At 35.5% G+C, this 16,260-nt stretch overlaps 1 protein-coding gene across 1 annotated transcript in view; it reads right to left on the bottom strand.

Moving 5' to 3' along the window:
* banp.S (BTG3 associated nuclear protein S homeolog) overlaps positions 1-16,260 on the bottom strand; it is a gene marked incomplete at its 5' end in the record, with an annotated part of 187,468 nt that overhangs the window by 145,623 nt on the left and 25,585 nt on the right. The window contains 2 exon segments of the mRNA NM_001095794.1: positions 237-412; positions 1,934-2,056. Of these exon segments, the coding sequence (NP_001089263.1) occupies positions 237-412; positions 1,934-2,056 (299 nt within the window).

Below are 16,260 nucleotides of genomic sequence, written 5' to 3'. Positions count from 1 at the left end.
TCCTGAGCCAGGTCAGTTTATAAATGAAGTGCTACTGTACATGTCCCTTCCACTGCTTCAGCTGCAGATCTTAGAAACAATTGTCTGCAATGATTCAATCAGCTCAGTGATGTGCAAATGAAGCTGAAGTCATGTACAGTAACATTTTATTCCTGAACTTTCTTTATCACTTTCCTGCACAATCACACAGTCGGGATTGACATTTTAGGGGTTGATAGCAAAACATAATGACTTACCTTCAGAATTTAAGGTGATCAGGGTGACATTGTTTCCCATATTTGAGCTTGAATTCCCGCAATTTGACAGTGTATCACTAGCCTCAGAACCACTGTCATTGTCATCATCATTATGGCTGTCCTCAGGGGCAGGAACTTTCACTACAATTGTGTTGTGCCTTCTTCCAGGAACTGCACTGAAATGTAAATTTTTTTGTAAGAACAGATTCCTACATTATAGCAACACAATAAGCAGCCAAAATATATTGTACAATGAATTTTAAAATCACCTTTACATAGTAAGACATAATAAGTAAGGTTGAAAAAAGACACATGTCCATCGAGTTCAACCTTTTTTTTTCTTTTTATTAACTACCTATCTGCCAGTTGATCCAGAGGAAGGCAAAAAACCCATCTGAAACCTCTCCAATTTGCCTCAGAGGGGGAAAAATTCCTTCCTGACTCCAAAATGGCAATCAGACTATTCCCTGGATCAACTTGTACTATGAGCTATCTCCCATAACCCTGTATTCCCTCACTTGCTAAAAAGCCATCCAACCCCTTCTTAAAGCTATCTAATGTATCAGCCTGTACAACTGATTCAGGGAGAGAATTCCACATCTTCACAGCTCTCACTGTAAAAAAAACCCTTCCGAATATTTAGGCGGAACCTCTTTTCTTCTAATCGGAATGGGTGACCTTGTGTCAGCTGGAAAGACCTACTGGTAAATAAAGCATTAGAGAGATTATTATATGATCCCCTTATATATTTATACATAGTTATCATCTCACCCCTTAAGCGCCTCTTCTCCAGCGTGAACAACCCAAATTTGGCCAGTCTTTCCTCATAGCTAAGATTTCCCATACCTTTTACCAGCTTAGTTGTCCATCTCTGTACCCTCTCTAATACAATAATGTCCTGTTTGAGTGATGGAGACCAAAACTGTACGGCATATTCTAGATGGGGCCTTACCTTTGTAATAATGTTTTTTGTTTTGTTTTTTAAATAATTCATGCCATAATATGTTGAAATATGTACAGGGAAACATAAAATGTTTCCAATCTGACTGGAGTGGAAGGTTGCTTACAAATTCTTCTCATAGATGCACAGATAGGAGCATAGCCAAAAGCCTGTACAACTTATCAGTCATACACCAAAGGGCAAATACATGCATTTTAAATAAATGGGCTGCAGGAAAATGCCTTTCAAATCTAATGCTGCAATGCAGCTCAGTAATGACTCAGACACTGAACCTTTACATATTTGATCTAGCTAGGAGATAGAGTAGGTACAGAAAATAAGTTACACTATTTTTACCTAATCATTGTTGTGATACAAAACGTGTTAGGCTATATCCTAGTGCACTGAAATAAAATACTTTTTAACTGACAAGTCTGCCTGGAAAATTGGTCTTAGGAAGTGCCTGCTCATTTTTTCTACACGGTTATCCGCTTCCTCAGCTGAAGGTTCAGGGCGGTGCACCTGGACCCCTACTCCAAACTGGTGAGTTTTACTTTGAGACCTGAGAATTTTACTCCAAATCATCATCTACTAGTGTTTATTATTCTACTTTTTACAAGTAAACTGCTCAAAAAATACCTTCAGTGCTGGATGGAGATTGTTGAGAACTAAGTTTAGAGGATTTATCAAGTTTGCTAGGGGCCAATATATTTTTCAGCCTTTGGATTCTTCAAAAAGATAAATAATAATCGTTTACCTATTAAGCATATTTTCAAGAGTTTCTGTTGTCCTGTTTATAGATTCTTCATGAGCCTCCAGTTTAGTTACACTCGTGCTCTGTCTTTCATTGTTCAGTATTACCGTAGTCTGTGGAACGACACTGTAAACAAAAATAAACACATTTTCAGAGTTTCATATCACAGGATCCAAATAATGTCAATAAATGTCAATTTAAGGGTGAATATATTTTGAATATGTTAAAAAAAAGTGAGCCCCTCTCTGTTTGACCTGGGTTCAACCAACTACTGTCATCATTTCACTTGATACATATAGTCTGTGTAGGTAAAAAAGAAAATGCTAGTCAGAGGACTCAGGGGTGCTGCCCTAATGAGGCGCCCCATTTTTTACCAAGGGCAGCAAAAAAAACTATCCTGGTAAAGAATACCAGTTTTCAACCCGGTAATTCGTCTCTTCTGGTGCAGAGAGCTAAATTACAAAGTGAAAACCCACCCCTGGACCCAAATATGTAAGTGCCATGGGAAGGGGGTGTGGAAGCCCCTGACAGGACTTATACAGCATAGGTACTTATCCAGTGAGATCACAAATTAGAAAATCAAATCCAGTTACCATATGAGGTACTCCCCTGTGAGAAAAATATTACACATAAAAATCACATGTTTTTTCATTTAATCTAAATTAATATAAGATAAAAAAAATTGTTTTGGAACATTTTTTTTTATTATTATTATTTACAAAGGGGTCACTTAAACAATACCCCTTCAGCCATTTATTTGTACATGAAAGAATGCTCCCAATTCAAATGGGAGTGGTATGACACGAGAGGTTTAAATAATAAAGACAAAAGACTGCAGAAAGACACCCTATCTATGGAATAAAAGTTTGATGTACTAATCAACTACTAGAAGAATGTTTAAGGGTATAGTGACGCTTACAAACCTCACCATTAGTTCCCTTAAACAAGCTCTCTACTAGAATGCTTTGTAGCAGCAATTGGAGAATGTTATTTTATATACATACTGTTAAAATCATTCATCATAGATCTGAAATGTAGTGAATTAGATACTTTCCAAAAAAAAACGAACAGAGGTTATATACATTGGGATATGTAAAGCATTACTCACAAGAGGCAGGCTAAATGAAATGGGCTAAAATAATCAAAAACGCTAATTCGCACTAGTAGACAATGTACAATAAATTACGTAAAAAGCTGCTAAGAGCCTTAAATCAATGCAAAATAGGATAATAATAGCAATCATTCATCTAAAATATAAGGATCAACACTTACAATTGGTTTGGCCCATATATCAAATAACGATCATCAAATAATAAAATGGGTTTATTTTCAATAGAAAATATACCGTAATTTTCTTGTGCTTTCATGTAAATCTAGATAATGGGTTTATGGAACCTGATGCTACAACCCCAACACCACCTTCGAAAAAGTAGAATCTGTGTTCCCCAGCTTCGAAAAAGTAGAATCTGTGTTCCCCAGCTTCGAAAAAGTAGAATCAGTGTTCCCCAGCATCACTTGAGCACAATTCTTCACAATAGTCAAGTAGATGAAATTGTACCAAGTAGTGATGGGCAAATTTGCGCCGTTTCGCTTTGCTGGAAAATTTGAAAAACGGCAAAAAATTCGCAAAGCGGCGCCGGTCTCTAGTGAATTTTTCATGCAAATTTTCGCGGGCGCTTTGCAAATTTATTCGCTGGCGGCGAATCGCGCAAATTCGGCGCAAATTCGCACCTGCCGAATAAATTCGCCCATCACTAGTACCAAGCGCAACTATATAGTACAAGGTGCAGCTTTGAACACAAGTACTTTTAATAAATGGTGGGTGTCAATTTGCCCAACGACTGCATCAATTTTTGTGCAAGAATTTTAAAATGTATAAAAGTTTAAGCCGTATTAAAGATTTATTGAACCTGCAGACATTAAGAAATGAAAGCCTCCTTTAAAGCCACTGAAACCATTTGCAGGTAATGAAATCCATAAATATCAAAAATGACAAGTGTACACAAAATAGGATTTAAATTTATTGGCTGGGGCTCATGATTTTTACTAGCAATTTCTTTGTCAGCAGCAATTTATGTGTTGCTGGTATCAGATTGCAATGGAACCCCTTTCTGTAAATTCCATTAAGTTTGAAAAGAAAGTAAAAAAAAAAAAATTAAAAAAAAAAAAATAGCACTTTACTTTTCTCTTGGGAAACCAACAAGAGTGCTTTTTCAGGATATTGAACATTACAGATGAACACGCCATACTTTCCTTTAAATGTTGCTTTAATTTCATCACCCAAGGTGTTAAATCCATTTGTATAAAAGGTAATAAAATAAAATGATCCTCAAACAAAAACATAACACTGAGAGAAAGAGTGAGTGAGTTTGATGCTCATTTCAACATGCTTATCCCCCAGCAAGAATTTAATGTTCTGAGAGCACAAATAGTGGCTGGATACTTCTCATGAATACTGAAAGTGGGAAATACAGGGAAACTTGCCTTTTAGAATGTACGTATGACCTGTATGTATGCTCTGTATGTTATTTTTAATTCTTATTTAAAACCATTAAATATTACCACCTCAATGTGTATTTTCATATTTTTCTTTTATAATACAACGCCTCAAATTTTTAGCAGTTTTACCGCATTTAAAACTCAAGCCAGTATATTGTAAATTCTTGCATTTCGGGGACCAATTGCAGACTTAATTGAATACATATTACAGACATTCAATCTTACGATATGATTTGGGCATCATCCTTCAACCTCCCGAATGGAAAAATCTAGACCATTTAAAGTCATTGTCTCTGATCTGTCAGTCATGCCACACTTTGGTCTATCTCACTTTTAAATAGGTGATTGAGGGCTGCCCCAAACAAAATCTTACATGCTACACATATGATCTTTCCCATGACCATTGTTTGTACAAAAGGTCTTTCGCCTAACGTTAAAAGCTGAATTGTCAGATATGCAGATAAAAACAATTCTTTAACTGTATTTGATGATTCAGCATTAACAATACGATGTCCGGTGTCAAAAATTTCAGTCCTGCCCAATCAACGAGAAACCAATATCTAAGGCTTTTTACTAATTTCGCCCGACTTGCCTCCCTCCACACGAAAGATCGTTTGTGAAATAACATCGGTGCGTCTATGGTCACCTTAAGGCTATAGAAAGGTTTTAAAAAGGCAGTTGTTCACCTTCAAACACTTTTTTTCAGTTCAGTTGGTTTAAGATTTCTTTATAAATGTGTAGAATTCTGGCAATAAAAAAAGGTATTTGCTTGAAAAAAAAACCACAAGTGGTGTTGGTTTTTTAAAAATAATTTTTTGCATGCGGATTTTATCGTGTAGGATTCTTCTCCCCAACATGCACTTCTCATTGTTCTCGTTGCCCATAATTCCGCTGGCTGGAAATAGAAAAGCTATTTAGAAATAGAAAAACTATTCACATGCAAAATGGAGCAGGAATGATCGTCATACCGTAATTACGTCATCAGCCGTAAAAATGTATATGCTTCATTTATCTCACGAGAATTCGGACGCCATATTTAAAATATGCTGCGTATTTAAGTAAAGTGTGGTTTCAAACTTCCAGATCCCATAGATTGATTTGGTAGTTTCTCGACGTATTGGCATTTCTGCTAAAAAAACCACCAGTACTGGCGTCCCGTGGCAAATTTCAGCTTGCAGGTGCTCTGTGAGGATTGCCATAGTGCGTTTTCCATTCGTTTCAGTGGTAGTGCAGTTTATGCGTATTTATGCCCGACGGAGCATTTTGAAAAACGCCACCTAAAAACACCATGTCTGGCCTTGCCCTAATGAACAACCCACCACCAGCCTCACCTCCCACAAAGCATAGGGCAGGTAGAGTATGACACACACAGACAGAGCAGGAGACCTTTACCGCAGTCTGAAGTGTGAACAGTTAAACAATATAGGGGCTATTCAAGGTAGGGCCACCAGTTGGACAGCACTAGTCCAGAGTAAGCTAAATATTAAATATAACAATAAAAGTATAATTTACCTGATAGTATCTGTGACTGCGATGCATGGCATTCATTTAAAGATAAGCACAAAAAAGCTATGAATTTATACTTGAATATAGCCTTAAATATTTTATACAAATGTACATAACTGATTACTAGCCAGTGGCAATCAGGGCCTTTCAACTTATGACAAATATTACATACCAAATCAATCAATTAAATTAAGACACAGTTCTGAAATTAAAAAATAAATGAGACAGCCCAATTAATAAAACAGGCAAAGGATTCGTTATTCGAAAACCCATTATCCAGAAAGCTAAGAATTACGTAACGGCCATCTCCCATAGACTCCATGTTATCCAAATAATCGAAATTTTAAAATTGATTTCCTTTTTCTTTGTAATAATAAAACAGTATATTGTACTTGATCCAAACTAAGATACAACTAATCCAAAAACAGCCCATTAGCTTTATTAGATGTGCACATGACTTTCTAGTTGAGACATCCAAGTTACAGAAAAATACATGATCAGGAAAACCCCAGGTCTCGAGCATTCTGGATAACAGATCCCATACCTGTATTACAATAATCATATAATTAGGCTGTCTTTAGCTATGTACCTTGGGGTGCCCGAACCCCACCCTAGGTTATCCACTGTTCTGTAATATTTATAAAACTGGAAATATTTACAGTATACGAAGTAGAGAGTTATTAAAGTACAGAGCTAAACTTTCAGTTCATATATGTAGCACATTTTTCAACTGGTACAAAAGACATCTATCCCCAGGCTAGCACGAAGGACAGTGATTCTAAATGTTGGAACTGTACACAAAGAGGCTTTGATCCAGCTGACAAGTATACAGAGGTGATTAACCGACATAAAGCAAACTTTACCAACCAATGAGGACACTGTTTAAACAAAATCTGTTGTGGTTTATTCTACTTTGAGGAAAGCTGTTTTACTGCTGGCATGGTCACAGTGGACATTTATAAAATGACAAATTTTATATCCAGTGCATTGCTGGCACAGTAAAATATTTTTTTGTGCCCAATCTAGCAACATTAAGGACCTGACCTTGCGCGAACTCTTATGCATTTTCCAATCTTCCAGCCGATGGCCATCAAGTCAACGGAGACTTATAATTTTTCCGTACAGTTTGAAGTGCAACTACGTTCACGGCTGGTTTTAACTTATAATTATTGCCTGTGTAGTTGCGTCTCAGAGGAAGCAATAAAATGTGTAGAGGGATCCCTGTGGCAATCAGAGGTTGGAATACCTAGGTGAGAAAGGCTTAAAACAGTAATTTCCTGAACAGGAGAAAACATCAACCCTTTTAGCTCCTTAGCAAGGACGAGAGCAGAGGAATCTGTAGTCTCTAAAGTTTTCACTTGTTTTAAACTTTGAAATTAAGCATTAGTCACTCTGTGGGTAGGCTTGGGGTGAATTTCTAAAGAAAAAGGCACACCTGGACAATTTCAAGAGGTGTATACAACTAACTTTTTTTGAGAATTTGAATGCCACTAAAAGGAAGCTTTTTGTTAAAGGAAAACTTTACCCCCAAAATGAATACCTAAGCAACAGTTTATATCAAATTAAGTGGCATATAAAAGAATCTTACCAAACTGGTATATATATTTAAGTAAAAACTGCCCTTTTACATCTCTTGTCTTGAACCACCATTTCATGATGGTCTGTGTGCTGCCTCAGAGATCACCTGACCAGAAATACTGCAACTCTAACTGTAACTCTGTCTGTTAATCGGCTCATGTGACCTAACATGTATGGTTTGTTTGTGTGCACAGTGAATCGTACGATCCCAAGGGGCAGCCCTTAGTTTTTTTAAATGGCAATTTTCCATTTATGATACCCAATGGCGCATACTACTAAAAAAGTATATTATTATGAAAATGGTTTATTTACATGATGCAGGGTTTTATATATGAGCTGTTTTATGCAATATATTTTTACAGACAGCAATATTGTTCGAGGGGTATAGTTTTCCTTAAAGGAACCGTATTCCTCATTATTCAATAAATATGGCTTCTGCTGAATATACTTTTGGCCTGTTGTTTTAATCAAAAAAATCCGTTATACAAACGTTACTGTTTTATTAGCAGAAGTCTATTATTTAGGGGGTTTATCTGTGCCCAGGTAATCTAACTAACTCACAATGTCACTGTGTAGCTCAAGAAATAACCTGCAATTCTGTGAGGTGCCTGTGTCATGCCATGTGTCAAGTTGTAGTGAGGCAGACACAATGGATTATGAAAAAAAAATAAAAAATTTTATCTACACAATATATACAAATACCAAAAATTATGAATTCATGATCTTCAAGAATTTCTTGACAAAAAAATCAATAAACCAAAAAATTGACCATGCCAGACTTTTGGAAAATTCATGCCTTAAATCACAGCTTGTGGTTTAAGATTGTAAACAGCTAAAATACTAAAATACCTTAAAAGTGTCTGTGATCTTAAGATCTAGCTTTGAATAGGTATGTTTATATATGAGTAGTATAGATGTATGTAGGCTGATGGTCATTTGGAAAGAGGTAAACTTTATGGACTTTTGTCTTTTTCAACCAAAGTTAACTACAGTATAAGCTAATAAAATATACATTTTTATAAAATGTTATAAATATAATATGCTAATAAAGAAGATAGCCTGCTAGCAGACTGTAACAGCATTGCAACTTGAACTTAATTTATTTAAAATAACAAATGGATTATGTGTGTATATTTCCTGTATGAGCTGAAACAAAGACCTTATGTTATCAATGGACCATTGCATCCTATACTAATAACGCTGAACTAAATCTTGGGGTTCAGCCTGAAGAATGGGTGGGTAAGTGGTTAATTCCGAGTTATGGTAAAACGAGGGCCATCAGGATGAGGTAAATCATTGAACTTGTGTTTATTAAAATACACGCCAGACAAATTAAAAACATATTTTCTGAGTCCTGTAGCATATTACAAATGTGTGGCTGGCACAAAAAAGCATGAGATGTGTAAAAGGCATACATAAAGCAAAGCTTATCGAGCTTCTCCATAGAGAATGAGATAGAAGGGAAGAGTTTGCAACACAAAGACCTCATGCTCACACCACATTTTGCTTCTGGCAACTTTATGGTTCCTGACCAGTTCAATACATCAAAAGAATTGCATCAGGTCAAATAAATTTGCTTTGAATTGCATTCTGATGTATGCATACTGCTGAATACAGCATTAATTCAATTAAAAAGCACAATTGTTCTATGTAAGCAACTGTTCTAACGGATGATAACACAATCTTGCATATCTTGCCCTATACAAAAAAAAAACACACATTAGCCTGGCCCTGTTCCACTGGTAATGTACAAAAAAACTAGTTTTTTGCTCTTTGGAATCTGGGTGACATAATACTGTAATGTTCTAATGAGGGGTGTCCAAAAGGTAGATGGGATCTTCCAGTAGACCTTTAGCTGGTGATCAGTAGATCAGTCACTCAAGACACTGTCAACAAACAGCTTGACTAAATCACCCTCCTGTTTCATGCTTTTCATTCAGATAATTACTATCTATACTATCTATCTATTACTACTATGTTAAGGTTACATAAAAAAAAATAGTTGTTTTTTAAATATAACAATATACATTTCTCATAAATCAATATTTAAGTAATATTTTCCATGGAACAGAATGCTAACAATGCTTTTATAGAAGGAGATCCTAATCAGACAACATCACTAAGGATAATGGCAAACCTGGCGATTCAGAGAGATTTAGTCTGGATTAATCTCCCCGAATGGCTTACCCTGTATTGCACCGGATATAATGAAAAGTTGCCTGCGGCATGGCACACACCGTGCAGCAACTTCGGGCGACTTCAGAAAACGAAGCGCCGTGTGTGCCATGCCGCAGGCTACTTTTCATTATATCTGGCACAAGACAGGGGGAAGCCGTTTGGGGAGATTAGTCGCCCGTAAGAAGAAGCGATTAGTCACCAGGCGACTAAATTCCCCCGAATCGCCAGGTGTGCCCTTACCCTAAAAGTATATCTTACATTAGCAAGTACGGGCGCTCTTGATCTAATGCAATACAAGAATTAACCAGTGGTTGTAAACCTAGCCAATGATTTATCTTTCTGCACAACCAAGTTATGCTTCAGTTGCATGCCTCATATTCAAAATGAAGGACATTTGTTTAAATTAGGTCAGGTTACACCTATTGCTTAACTTCCCATGGGTATAGATAATATAACAATGTATTCACAAATGCTTATTTTTATAAGTTTTGAGTACATAGTAATATATTAGCTGTACCGAAACGCTTAACCAAGCTACACGAAAGCCTCTGAAGTCACGTCTTTTGGACCAGACTTTCCCCCCTCCCAGCATTTACAGCTTGAATGTTTCTGGAGAACAGTCTCCTAACTGTTCACATTTCAAATTATAAGTATCATTATTTAGTGACCTAGTTTAACCCAATCCATTTCTCCCTTACCAAACCTACATATTTTATTCAATATTACATAGTGAACATAGACTTTGGGTTCTGTTCAACTAACAAAGTATATCCAAACTGTTCCATCTGCCTATACTTAAGTTCACTTATTTCAAATACAAAAGGACTTAAAAAGATGAGCCAATACTTAAGATTCACTAAATTGAGACCACTGGCACATACTCCATATTGTGCTGAGTACTACATTTTTGCATTCAGATAGGCAAATAAAAAAACTCATTAGTGATGTAAATAAATGAAAATGCTTAAATATGTGCAACTATCAAAAAAGGAATTCCATCCTAAGCCAAAGAACAGTCACTATAACTGCTTAAGAGAATTTAACTGAGCAAGCAAAAAAAAACACATTTTGCAAAAACAACTTAAGGCTAATTAAAACCTGCTGATACTGAATAGATATGCTAAAGAAAAGAAGTTTGTGACAACAGCGTCACATTGAGTTTACCAGTTTTTTCTCTATTTCAGTTTTACATAATATTAATTTACAAGCAAGTTTTTTGTAGGGATTAGAAATAACACACCTAATTAAAGTTTCCATTAAGATTTATGATTGTTAATGAACAATGGGACGCTATTAGAAGCTTATACCTTGTCTGAACTAACTGCTGACTGGATGAGTAACTCACCCCAGGAAAGTTTCTCTTACTTTCCCCAACAGCAAAGACATAGCAAGAGACCCTAAAACAGCTACAATGGAAACACAGCATCATTAAAGATTTATCAGAGGTTTGCTTTTAAAAAAAGATTAATTATACTTCTTGTGTACTGTACCTTAAGGATAAAATGGTATAGAACGGAAATAAAAAGGAATACATCAATAAAGTGTTTAAGATGCCATTGTTTAGTGTGAACTACAAGGGTTGAACTAGGAAGGATTTCTGAGTTTTGTGCAAAACTGTGCCTACAGCAAAGGGTAGGAAATAGTCATAATGGATCAGGTGAAATTTTAAAATGTCCAATTTTGTTGTTGTTGGAAAATTAAGCATGAAGATGTTTCACAGAGACCCAAACAAAAAACTCAAGTCAGAAAAGGCTTTTTTTTTTTTAAAAAAAAAAAAAAAAAAACTGCTGCACATTTAATTATATTTTTAAGAGGGCTTAGAAATAGTTGGCAGTCAAAAAAAAATCTAGAATTTTAAGAGTTTAAGAGTAATCCTTTTTTTTTTAGAATAAAAGTAGATAATGTCTTAGTTTTACTAGTCCATTGGTTTATTTTACTATACAACAACAAAGAATCCAACACTGAAGGAGAGCCTAAGATTTCTGCAACTTTTAATAAAACACTGATGATTGCTATAACAAGTGACTTCATTTTTTGGCTCTGCCAGAATCTGGCAAAATACATGTCAATAACTGTGAGAACAATGATTAAACACAGTCTCATAATTAGAACATCTCTTACATAGTGAAAGCGTAAGCACCCTTTTCTTGTTTTAAACAGCATACTGTTAACAGAGCGTATGCCGAGTATTGTTGGATTAGTTCACCTACATATAGCAAAACTGCATGCATATAAAAAAAGAGCATGCATCTTGCAATTTGAATTTTTGGATCTGATTTAGCTGAATAGCCTGGATTCTGAAATGTAATTCGTGATTCATCATACAAGGTGAAACAGAATATACAGTAATTATGGCATACTGCATACCATACCATAATATTTTCTTGGTCAACTAAGTCTGACACACTGAACAATGATGTTGTAAAAGATCTATACAACACACCCATTTTATATAAAGAGCCAATAAAGGTATAATCTTTTCTAATAAATTGACAGCAAACTGTTATATGAGGCATTGTTTTCTACTTCTGCATCTTAGAGTTTCATTGCACCACTGTATCTATCTGACATGCATAATCTTTAACTGTGATTACATACAGAACAGGTAAGGTATGGAAACACATAAACACATGAGTGAAACCTTGCATGTGCAGTTACTACTGAAATGGCAGGGTTTTCCATGGAGTCACTGCCAGCTTTGGAATTGCCATGTTTACAAACATACTGGGCAACATGCATGAGCATATATGAAAGTTCTTTACTTGTTATCATATCTATATATCATGGGTTAGAACAAACCTATTAGAGTTCAAGCATTTGCAAAGAAAACAGAGAGGGCAAAAAGAAAGAAATTGTGCAATACTTTAAAGATACACAATTTATACCCTATTTGGAGGGAGAGCTATTTCTGCCTCTTATCTCTCTTTTGTATTCTGGTTACGGCTAATGGTTAGTACATTCCCAAACAACTAACTAAATCTAGAGTGGTGGTGACAACAATAACATTGCTTTAAGGAACAGTAACACCAAAAAATTAAAGTAATGAAAATATAATGTACTGTTGCTCTGCACTGGTAAAACTGGTGTATTTGCTTCAGAAACACTACTATAGTTTATATAAACAAGCTGCTGTGTAGCCATTGGGGCAGCCATTCAAAGCTTAAAAAGGAGAAAAGACACAGGATACTTAGCAGATAAGAGATTACCTCTGTAGTATACAATGGGATTTTTCAGATTTATCTGTAATCGACTGCGTAGATTGCAAACAAATAAAAGAACACATTACCTTCTTGGATTTGGATACAGAAGAGGTAGGGTGTTAAGTTAATAATTCTCACCAATTTTAAGTCTTTGGATACAAATGTATATCTCCTTTTCCGTAGATTTGGTTGTTTAAAAAGTTATCAGATATGGTTCTGATCATTCTGGACTACATTTATGATATCAGGAAAGCAGAGAAGATAGCAAACACTGGAGTAATTTAAAGAAAGAGTGGATACAGCACCACTCTTAGGAAATAGACCTTGGTATATATCTGAATTCTTAGGAAATAGACCTGGGTATATATCTGAATTCTTTGGAAATAGACCTGGGTATATATCTGAATTCTTAGAAAATAGATATGGGTATATACCTGACATTAAGTTGAAAAACATTTAAGTAGTTTAGTCAACAACAGATTTTTCAAAGAAATAAGTGGGACCTGGCTAGCATACGGGTATTAAATGCTTTCATCAGCATACAAAAGAAACTAGCATTCATTGCTTACATATTGATTTAATGCTCATAATAATCTCACCAAGATGATGAATACTTGAAGTTAATTGCGAAGATCACTGACTATTAGAAGCTAGAATGAGACTGTCCAAAATAAGGATGGATAGTGCATTGCCTGCAACAATAAGGTATTGCCTTCATTTATGAAATCCGAGTGAGCTTGGAGCTGTCTTTAGTTTTTTTCAAATGAAGACTGCAGCCGAGATTTTTGTGCAAAATAGGCTACTGACCCAAAGCTAAAGAAGTTTGTCATTACCAAGGGTTACTTTCACTCAGATTTATAGAGCATGCACCATGAGAAACAGAGATAAGTTGCTGGGGGTTCCCTAAACGTTAAAGCAATAAAGCTATATACAGTAAAAACCCCATTTTACGTTTTTACAGAGGACCTGAAAAAAATGGTGTAAATTCCAGAAAAATTTAAAATCAGGGAAATGTATTATGCATAATATATAGGAAGAACCACAAAACAAGAATGTAAAATGAGTAAAAACTTAAAATCAGAGGATGTAAAATTGAGGTTTCACTGTAAATACCGTCATCTACTTTATATGGGAAATGGTCAAACAATTTTGATGGTGAACAAATATGATTTATTGCTCTGAAATTATCTGCATGGTTCTGTCTGCATCTCTCCAATCTTACAGAACATTTGGGATGTGCATAACATTTTTCATAGTTGAGTGAAATGTATAAAAGGCACTTACTGGCTCATAGGCCAAGTTTCCATACCCCACCCACAAAAAAAAATGATAACTCTAAAAACTTGGATCAGAACTGGCAATAAAAAATATGGAATGCTAATAAATCAGATATTATGAGTGATTGGAGAAAAAATGCACAGAATGAGGTTACAACATTTAGATGGTCATTGCAAATGCAAGCGTTGGCTCCAAGATGATGATGTTATAATCCAGGTTCATCAATTAACCACTTAGATATCACCATCTGCTACACCAACACTCTTCATGGAATATAGGATAATGCAGGGCAGATTCACAGATTAATTTACACTCGCAAATGAAAACATATCTATATCTATATATGGTAACATAGTAAGTTAGGTTGAAAAAAAAAAAGACTCCAAGATGGCAATCTAACCAGTCCCTGGATCAACTTGTATAACGAGCTATCTTGCATAATCCTGTATTCCCTCACTTGCTAAAAAGCCATCCAACACTTTCTTAAAGCTATCTAATGTATCAGCTAGCACAACCAATTTAGGGAGAGAAATTCAAAACGTTTCAAATATTTAGCCAGAACCTCCTTTCTTCTAATTGGAATGGGTGCACACATGTCAGCTGGGAGGACCAACTGGAAAACAAAGCATTAAAGATAATATTACAGACTGGGACCGGGCGATTCAGCAGTATCTTAAAGCCAAAAACAGGCACTTATGTTTGGTAACAGGTTTACTTCTTTCCATTATAGATAAGATAACTCCCATGACATATTCATATGGAGTAAATTACATATGAGAAATCCTACACTTTTCCAAGCAACAATCAAGATGAAGAGACTGGTAGAGGTCATTTTGCATCACCAGTATTTTAACAGTAGAAGCCAACCCCATTCTAATGCCCAGCTACACATGGAATTTTCCCTTCAAATGGAAAACATGGAATTTTCCCTTCAAATGGAAAACATGGAATTTTCCCTTCAAATGGAAAACATGGAATTTTCCCTTCAAATGGAAAACATGGAATTTTCCCTTCAAATGGAAAACTGTAATTCAGCCACCTACCACCCAATGTGTGCACTCATTGGCAGAACTGGAATTTGTCAGTGTATGTGCAGTGACAGTTCGGCTTAAACTGCTGCCCATGCATACTATCAGGTTGTAGAGGAACAAATCAGGGCTAATACTCACTTACTCACTCACTTAAGTTCCTACTGTAAAACATAAGAGGCAGGAAAACAATATAAACTCATTCTTAAACTACATTTAAGAAAGACTGCTAAAAAAATTATCAAGGGAAAGGTCATTTATATTGTGCTATTTGTGAAGGTAAAAATACTTAGGGGTCCGTTTACTAAAGCGCGGTAAAAAATATGTGTACAAAATATAGACAAATTTATCGCCAAATGTGTTTTCGTCAGTTTACTAACCTGTGGTAAATATAAATTTGTGAACGTGTTCGCCAATTACCGCATTCGCTGAAAATAATGCTACGTACACATTAATGCCTGGTTTACTAAACAGTGAAAGACAAAATTAACTAATATAATATTCTAAAATTTTACCGCCATCTATATAGTGGCGATGAATTATTTTTTCGATTGAAAATTCTCAAGGGGACAGAAAATATCCCATAACACCTTATATTACCCATCATTCTGTTCCTGTTGCCATTCCTGACAGGAGAAGAGAGAAGTGACAGGATAATCAAAGATGTTTTGGATTATTCTTTTGTCTGCTGCTACAGCAGCTTTTTCAGCTGAAAGACGATTTATTTTGGCTAGGAGGGACTAAAGTCTTCATCAGCCTAGATTAAACTACATTTATATGATGCACACAGATTGATCGGTAAAACTTGTTTTTACATTTTTTTTTTATATGATTCTACTGTCAGGGGGTAAGTCTTGTGACTGGATGTATTGAAATGTGGATTTTTATGATGCATACATCTTTGATTGGGTGATCTGTTTACCGTGTTGTTGATAATATATATAAGTTTAGCAGTTTTGAAGATGCATATCTGGCCGTGAATCATGCCATAATAAACGCCATAAAACAAGACTATTTATAGCATAAGTATTCGCGAACTTAATTTGTCGCCAGAAAATTCGCA

Source organism: Xenopus laevis, chromosome 4S (genome assembly GCF_017654675.1).
Source record: "Xenopus laevis strain J_2021 chromosome 4S, Xenopus_laevis_v10.1, whole genome shotgun sequence".
Classification (NCBI taxonomy): domain Eukaryota; kingdom Metazoa; phylum Chordata; class Amphibia; order Anura; family Pipidae; genus Xenopus; species Xenopus laevis.
This window is presented reverse-complemented; position numbering and strand designations above follow the sequence as displayed.